Genomic DNA, 8,253 nt, shown 5'->3' with positions numbered 1-8,253 from the left:
AAAAAAAATAATGAATTGATTATTGAAATAAATGCAGAGCTTCTCCATTTTCAACTCGGTAGTTTGGAAAATGTGCTTGAATCCAAACTTTTGTTCAAATCAACGTTTTGGTCGATATATAATTAATATTTCTGAGTTCACAAATTAAATATTAATTTATATTTGTGATGTATATTGTAATATATAATTTTTAATTATGTATGTAGCTGCAACTTCCAGGGTAATGTGATATACTTGCTTCAATTGTTGAAATGAAATTAGCCCATTATTTTCATTGCGTGGGTGTGCAGAATGAAGGAGATGGTAAAAGGTTGAAGGCAGAGGTCGTTTCGAATGGAAATGGCAAAATTAAAGCTTGAATGGATGCATCACCTTTCTATTTAAGTAGTAACATTTAAAAGATTTAACACCATTTTTGTAGTTCTATGCTATTGATTGTTACCAACTATTAGTCAAGTTATGGTGGATAAGAAGCTAGACGATGCCTATTAGTCAAGACGTCTATTATACTATTTAGTTAATATAAGCAGATTTTTTGGTAACAATTTTCTCCTGTATTATTATCATTCAGGTTTTATTTTTGTAATATTACCTTATCTCTGTTTTCTCTTTATAGACAATTAGAGTATTAGACATATTTATACTATTTTTGTCCCAATACACAAAATCAAACCTGGTTTTTGGTATTTCGTACATGAATTTCTACTTTTATTTTATCAATGATATGTATATTAAGCAAACCATCTGGCTGGCTATGTTAATTCTGATCAATGGGAGCTACGTGTTATTTGTGTCGTTTTGCATCTATGTGCATCTGGATTGCCTACTCTGTTTCATGCTTTGTCTATGTGATTTGGTCGTCGAAGAATAACTTTTTATATGTTTTTTAATGCTACTGATTTGGAAATATATTTGACAATAATTTTTAATGTGGAAAAAATTCTTTTACAGAGAGATTTTTAATTTGGTTGATTGTTCACGAGATCGACGTTTTAATATTGATTGGATCTGTCAAAACTTTGGTCATTGAATTTCTACTCTTTTTTGGCCATTGGCCAAGCATATGGGACGAACCACTTGGCTTTTTTTTTTCAACATAAAACTATATATAGATGTCCCAATTTTTACAAGCTTGAGTTCAATCGGTTCGTGGATCTTAGTTAACTGTAGCCTTCTGTTTGTTCCAGCCAAATTCGGGACGTGTGGATGGAGGAACCGACATCAAGTACATGAACATGTTTGATGCACAGGTCATTAACTAGTACTGTTTTATGCTTACATGTTATTTATAAGTTCTTACATAATCTTCGTCTTCTCGATTTCTTCTTTATTAGGACTGGATAATATACATCTGGGGTTACTCATGCCGCTGCCAGAGCCTTCTGTATCTCCTTCTGTAACAAATGGTAAATATGAACAAAATTTAGATTGCAACTACATAACTAAGCAATTGAGGCATAATTCCCCATCGACAATGATCTGTCACTTGTTGTATTGCAGAGTCAAAGCAAGAATTCTTTTAGCTCTATTTGAAAAGGAGAAGTTTTTGATGCGTATCGTTTGAAAATAAGCTACTGGACAATTCCAAACCACATCCATTCCCTCTAAATTCCACTATTCCACCCTTCAAGTTCAATCGTTCTTTCCCCAAACTATCTCCTCCTGCTTGGTATGTTTTTATTCCTCCTACGGTGAAAGAATTAAGCTTTATTGATTTATGTTTGATAGTTTTTTTTGGGTTTTTTTGTTATTTGATTGGTTGTTCTTAGTCCTGTTCAACAATTTAAAGCATTGAGCTATATTTTATGTGAATCCAGTGTTTTTCTTGGTTTATCTTTGCGTTCTTGACTGTTGTCGGTTCAGTTCTGAAGTTGGATTTGTACAGCCGCTTTGGTTTGATTGTGTTTAAGGTTAACCCATTTCCCACGCTAATTCTTGCTGGGTTTTAAGTAATTTTTTCAGTAGGTTTCGAGGTTAAGAGGGATTTAATGATTTCCAGTATGTAAATTTTTCTTCTGATTGTATAAATGATTAACCTTACAAATAAAGGGAAATCACCGTCAGTTTTAAAACAACTTCTTCTGAAAAATGAGACCAGATTTTAAATTCCAATTTCATTGTCTGCTTTCTTTAAGTTTGAAAACAACTTCTGAAAAATTAAATTTTTTTTTCGTATTATTAATTTACGTTACTTGTGTATTATATTGGTTTTATTGCAAATGATTCTCAAAGAAGCTGATCGAACAAGTAACAAGAAAGCACGAGCTAGTGATCAGTTCTTAATGACAATAATCTTGTAGATAGATCCATGTGGTTCATTCACACTTTAGATCAGCACGATTTTATTGAAAATCATTTCATTTTTTTTTCTGTCTAGCTACTCTTTGATTGATTAATGTTGGTATATATGAAATAATTCTTACTTGTGTGATCTAGGAACCGTAACACATTGTTACAGATGAAAATATGTAACTTTCTTTCCAGGTTTTGGAACTGCGTGCAGCCTCATTTTACATTGTTTACAGGAGACTTGATAGAAGGTTCGTATAAATAATTTTGGTTTCCTTATTTTATTCATAAGGTATTAATTCAGATAATTTTTTTACTGTGTCTTCCTTGCTTTAAAAACAAGTCTAGCTCTAGCTTATGTGTTTAGTAGTTCAAGGGTCCAGTATTCCTCAGTGATCACTGATTGGTAAATGCATTGTGCATAGTTTTCTCAAAGCATGGATAATGTTAAATGATTTCCACAAAGTTAAAATTTTTATGTTCAAGTTTCGAGGCTGGTCACTGTATATTATTTAATGGTTTGCTTGGATTTAACAGAGAATATGCTCGATATACATTACTTTACCAGCTGTGAGTTGTCAAGATGTCGATTAGTAGAAATCACTAACAAGTATCACTCCCAAAGTTATCTTTATTTTTTATTTTCTGTCCATTTCAGGATGATAGCTGTATTGAATCAGTCCTTAAATTTGTTAGAAACGTGTAGGCTATAAATTGTAATCTTGTTTCCAAATGATTGACAGAGCCTTGATTTATTCTACTTGTAGTAACCTATGCAATTATTTGTTTTCTATTTAAATGAATATGCTGCTCAATTAGTGAAATAGAAGATGGATTATTTGTTGTGCGTTCCCTGAAATTGCCAATGATATGTATAAAAATCAGAATCAGAAAATACTAAAGCTCTTTAAGATGTTTTAAAGAGTACTAAAATGTTTTTCTTTTGAACATAATCAAATATCGATGTTGATTATCATCAGCTTGAAAATATACATATTAACATTATATATTTTATTCTCTATAGTGTTACTTACTAAAAGAATGGACAGAGAGTGGATGTCAAAGTCTTGGTTATCATCAGCTTGAAAATATACATATTAACATTATATATTTTATTCTCTACAGTGTTACTTACTAAAAGAATGAACAAAGAATGGATGTCAAAGTTTCGGTTATCAAGTGAATATGAGCATGGAGTAGAGTTTTTCTTAAAATTTGCAATAAAAAATGCCGAGGATCGGGAAGCAATATCTTGTCCATGTACAAAATGTGGTAATCTGAAGAATAAAAAGGTAGAGACTATAAGGGCACACATGTATTCTAATGGTATAGATTTGACATATCGTACTTGGATATGGCATGGTGAAAGGTCTGCGATGAAGAACTCAAATAATGATCGTGATCAAGAAAGGGAAGATGTACCAAAGTTTGACGCCGAGGAACCAATAGATATGGTACATGCTGCATTTGATAGTTATGCTGAGAATCCAACCACATTCAAAAATATACTTGAAGATGCTAAGAAACCTTTATATCCTGGATGCAGTAAATTTACAAGGTTATCTGCAGTTGTAAAATTATTCAACTTGAAAGCCAAATATAGTTGGAGTGACAAAAGTTGCACCGACCTACTCAATTTGTTAGGAGAAATGCTTCCAGATAACAACGAATTGCCTTTATCTTTCTACGATGCAAAGAAAAGCTCGTGTGCATTAGGGATTACTTATGAGAAAATCCATGCTTGCCCTAATGATTGCATCTTATACCGGAAGGAGTATGAGGATATGAACAGTTGTCCTACTTGTGGGATGTCAAGGTGGAATATGGGCCAAAAAGATACGATAAAGGAAGGAGTTCCTGCAAAGGTTCTATGGTACTTCCCTCCAATTCCGAGATTTGTACGAATGTTTCGGAATAAGTAGTTTTCCAAGGAGCTGACTTGGCATGCTGATAAAAGACTTAATGATGGATACTTACGCCATCCAGCTGATGCACCTTCTTGGAAATTAGTAGATCACAAGTGGCCAAATTTTGCTGCCGATTCAAGAAATCTTAGATTGACCATTTCAACTGACGGGATCAATCCCCATGGTATGATGAGTTCTACATATAGTTGTTGGCCAGTTTTAATGATCACTTACAATCTTCCCCCGTGGTTGTGTATGAAGAGAAAATTTATGATGCTCACAATGTTGATTTCTGGTCCCAAACAACTAGGAAATGATATCGATGTTTACTTAGCACCTCTAATCAATGACTTGAAATTCCTATGGGATACAGGTGTTGAAGCATATGATGCATATAGACAAGAAACCTTCTCGCTCAGAGCTGTCTTGCTGTGGACCATCAATGACTTTCCTGCATATGGAAACATGTCAGGATGTATTGTGAAAGGATATCACGCATGTCCGATTTGTGGTGAAGAAACATATTCAACAAGGTTGAAACATAGCAGGAAAATGTCGTACACAGGCCATAGAAGGTTTCTACCTGCAAATCATCCTTATCAAAGGCAAAGAAAGGCATTTAATAGGGACCAAGAGTTCAACCCTGCACCCAAACCATTGAGTGGCGATGAAGTGTTAAAAAAATTCGATGGAATTCATTGTCATTGGGGGAAAATGAGAAAGAAGATTCAGTCCACGAAGGATGATGTAAAACCATCCTTAAAAAAAAAATCAATTTTCTTTGAACTTGAGTATTGGAAACATCTATATGTTAGACATGTTCTTGATGTGAAGCATATAGAAAAGAACGTCTGTGAAAGTCTTCTCGGTACGTTGCTTGACATTCCGAGAAAAACAAAGGATGAAATTGCAGCTAGATTAGACCTTGCTGAAATGAATTTGAGGACAGATTTGGCTCCAGTGATGGGGGAGAAGAAATCTTTTCTGCCAGCAGCATGTTATACACTTACAAAAGATGAGAAAAGAAAGATTTTGAATTCTTTGTCTGGAATGCAATTACCTACATGTTACTCATCCAACGTTAAAAACTTTGTTTCGATGAAGGACTTGAAACTTGTTGGCCTTAAGTCACACGACTACCACACTTTAATGCAGCAATTACTTCCAGTGGCCATACGTGGTGTCTTGCCCAAACATGTCAGAGACTCTATCACTCGTTTGTGCTTCTTCTTCAATGAGCTATGTAATAAAGTGATGGATCCCTCAAAGTTGGATGAGCTGCAGAGAGAGATTGTGATCATATTGTGTTTACTTGAAAAGTATTTTCCACCTTCGTTTTTTGACATAATGATTCATTTAACAGTTCATCTTGTGCGAGAGGTGAAATTATGTGGCCCAGTTTGGTATAGGTACATGTATCCCTTTGAAAGATACATGAATATTTTGAAAGGTTATGTGCAAAATCGCAATAGACCAGAAGGTTGCATGGCTGAATGTTATATTGCTGAAGAGGCGATTGAATTTTGCTCAGACTATCTTGGTAGTTTGCACACAATTGGGATCCCTACAAGTCATCGACAAATAGAACTTACTAAACCTTTGTCGGCTGCAGTTGTGCAATCCATTACTGAGGATGAGTTGCAACAAGCACATCGTTATGTATTGGAAAATGATGTTGACACTGATCGCTATATCGAGTAATTTCTTCCACTTACTAATATGTTCATTAAGTTTTCTTAAATTTACATGTTAGCTTACTCTTAATAATAATTTGAATAGGGAACACATGGCATATTTGAATGCAATATTTCCACAAAGGGCTAAGTCCAAGAGGTGGTTACAGGATGAGCATAACCGAACGTTTAGTACCTGGTTGCTTGATCGTGTGAGTTCATTAATTATCACAATTGGCGTACATTTATTATCATGACTGTGCATAAATAATAAGTTATCACATAAATAATATATGGTGCACGTTTACAAAGACTTGAGGAAATGATGCATAACATGGGTGCACGCGACATTTTAATGGATGACAAAGGCAGTTGCTCAGTGAAAAATCAAGTTAACCAAGCCAAGATGGAAGACAATGATTATGAAGACGTGCTGATTTTGAGCGAAGCCGATACTTTACAGGTATGACAGTAGTTTGAGTCATATTAAATAGATGTAATAAAACTTATTGACATGTCTATTTGTCTTTTTTAGGGTAAATCAGCTGCATTAACTTTGGAATCTAGCACAAATATTGTTGCTTATGGTACAATTATTTGTGTTGATCCTCAAAAGTTGCTTCATGGGGTTCCATTACCAAAGAATTGCTACCGAGTCTCTATTGATGTAGTAGTTGATAAATCAGCGCCTTTGCCATTTCCTATTGCAAATGAATGTGAAGTAGTGGGTGATGCTCTTGGAACCCATGTGGCTTGGCCACAACACTTGATAGTGGAGCAAGATAAGGTATATGTGATATTGTAACTTTATTCATTATTCAACCTATCTAACTTGTATGTATTTACAATTAATAGAAGCCTCGAAAGAAGGAATTGACACCACCCAAAGAGAAACATGCTGTGTCACCTTCTGTCCCAATGTCACTACATATGATGTATTGTTATAGCAAGCATGCTTTGGGTGAAGAAAGATTTATATCACTGCGTTTAGATCGTGAGGTGTTCGATGATGATTGTGTAATTCTTTTGCACTGTGAGGACATTGATGGTTTGTATCATGTTGGGCCAATATCAGGCAATTGTGTAATTGCCTATATATGGTAAGTTTTTTGGTTTTAAGCTAAGTAATACATCAACTTCATATTTTTGCTTACATTCATTTTTATTTTATTATATTTACAATGAAAGGTATCTTTACAAAAAAATGTTTAGAGATAACAAGGAAGGAAAATTCAGATTTGTGAATCCACACAGAATCTCGGATATGGTAGAAACTACACACGATAAAAAGAGTAAGCTTGAAAGGTTGAACCAAAGGGCGAGTGCTTTAGCAGATAGACTGAGTGGTGCATCGGTTGATAAACTAGTTTTGGCGCCATGTAATATCGGGTAAGTAAAAATTTAAATATCAATTTGGCTTCTTTATTTTGATTATTTATTGAATTAGAAGCACTAATTATGTTTTTTTTGCGTAGCTATCATTGGATTCTCACTGTTATTCAACCATACAAGGATGTTATTTATGTGTTGGATTCCTTAAGTCACCGCATTCGTGATGATGATTGAAAATATGTAGTGGAAATGTGAGTTTATATTTATTTATTTTTATCAAATATTTATTTCACTCATACATAAACTCATATATCAAGTATATTGAAGGGCCATGCGATTGTTTAACTCAAACAAAGGAAGTAAGGGTAGAAAGAATGCTATGTGGGTAGTAGTACAGGTATGCATAATTCATGTTTAATATATTATGTTTAAATATCTAAATTTATCACCAAAAATTTTTCTCTACTACCATAGGGTCCTCGGCAGCCAGATGCAAAACAATGTGGTCTTTATGTGATGAGATATATGAGACAAATTATTCAAGAAGTTGAGAATATCGAGAACGTTTCACTACGATCATTAGTAATCTTTCTTAACTCAAATAATTACAACTAAATTGTTTTAAATTTGAAAAGTTATTGTTATATGATTTTTTATTAACATAATATATGTGACAGTTCTCAAAAGGTGAGTACTCGTTAGAAGAAATTAAAGAGGTTCTTTCAGAGTTAACAGAATGTATACAAGAACACGTTTATGAATAGGTATGCACATGTATTTTGTGTCTTGAATAATGCAACAGCTATCATAATGCATGGATGCATTGAATTAATTAATGCAACTGCATATCCCCATATTTCCACAGAATCCAAAAACTTGACACTGATCACTCACAGCAGCCCACCTCATAGTTGAAGTTTCACTACCTGTTAGAAGCATTTGTTGCCAACTTGCCATGATTTTTGGTTCCACGATTAGTTCTACACTTGGGAAGTTTCAGTCTTCCTTCTCTTTTTCCACAGAGAAAGGAATTACAAAGAGACCATGATGGA

The 8,253-nt window shown here is 34.0% G+C and overlaps 1 protein-coding gene across 1 annotated transcript; it reads left to right on the top strand.

Moving 5' to 3' along the window:
* The first annotated feature begins 251 nt into the window (after positions 1-251).
* On the top strand, positions 252-5,897 carry LOC140888601 (uncharacterized). The gene is made up of 8 exons (XM_073296295.1): positions 252-323; positions 1,188-1,250; positions 1,335-1,396; positions 1,501-1,558; positions 1,818-1,910; positions 2,485-2,540; positions 3,431-4,154; positions 4,212-5,897. Exons 1-8 carry the CDS (start codon positions 252-254, stop codon positions 5,895-5,897), a joined length of 2,814 nt encoding a protein of 937 aa, XP_073152396.1.
* Positions 5,898-8,253: the final 2,356 nt, after the last annotated feature.

Source organism: Henckelia pumila, chromosome 3, assembly GCF_033568475.1.
Source record: "Henckelia pumila isolate YLH828 chromosome 3, ASM3356847v2, whole genome shotgun sequence".
NCBI lineage: Eukaryota > Viridiplantae > Streptophyta > Magnoliopsida > Lamiales > Gesneriaceae > Henckelia > Henckelia pumila.
This window is presented reverse-complemented; position numbering and strand designations above follow the sequence as displayed.

Excerpts from the sequence above, each read along its gene's own strand:
- LOC140888601 (XM_073296295.1), top strand. The coding sequence starts at position 252 with ATGAAATTAGCCCATTATTTTCATTGCGTGGGTGTGCAGAATGAAGGA. Across the intron at positions 1,911-2,484 it reads TTGGTTTGATTGTGTTTAAG|GTTTTGGAACTGCGTGCAGC; the intron begins GTTAACCCATTT and ends CTTTCTTTCCAG. Across the intron at positions 4,155-4,211 it reads AGGAAGGAGTTCCTGCAAAG|TTTTCCAAGGAGCTGACTTG; the intron begins GTTCTATGGTAC and ends CGGAATAAGTAG.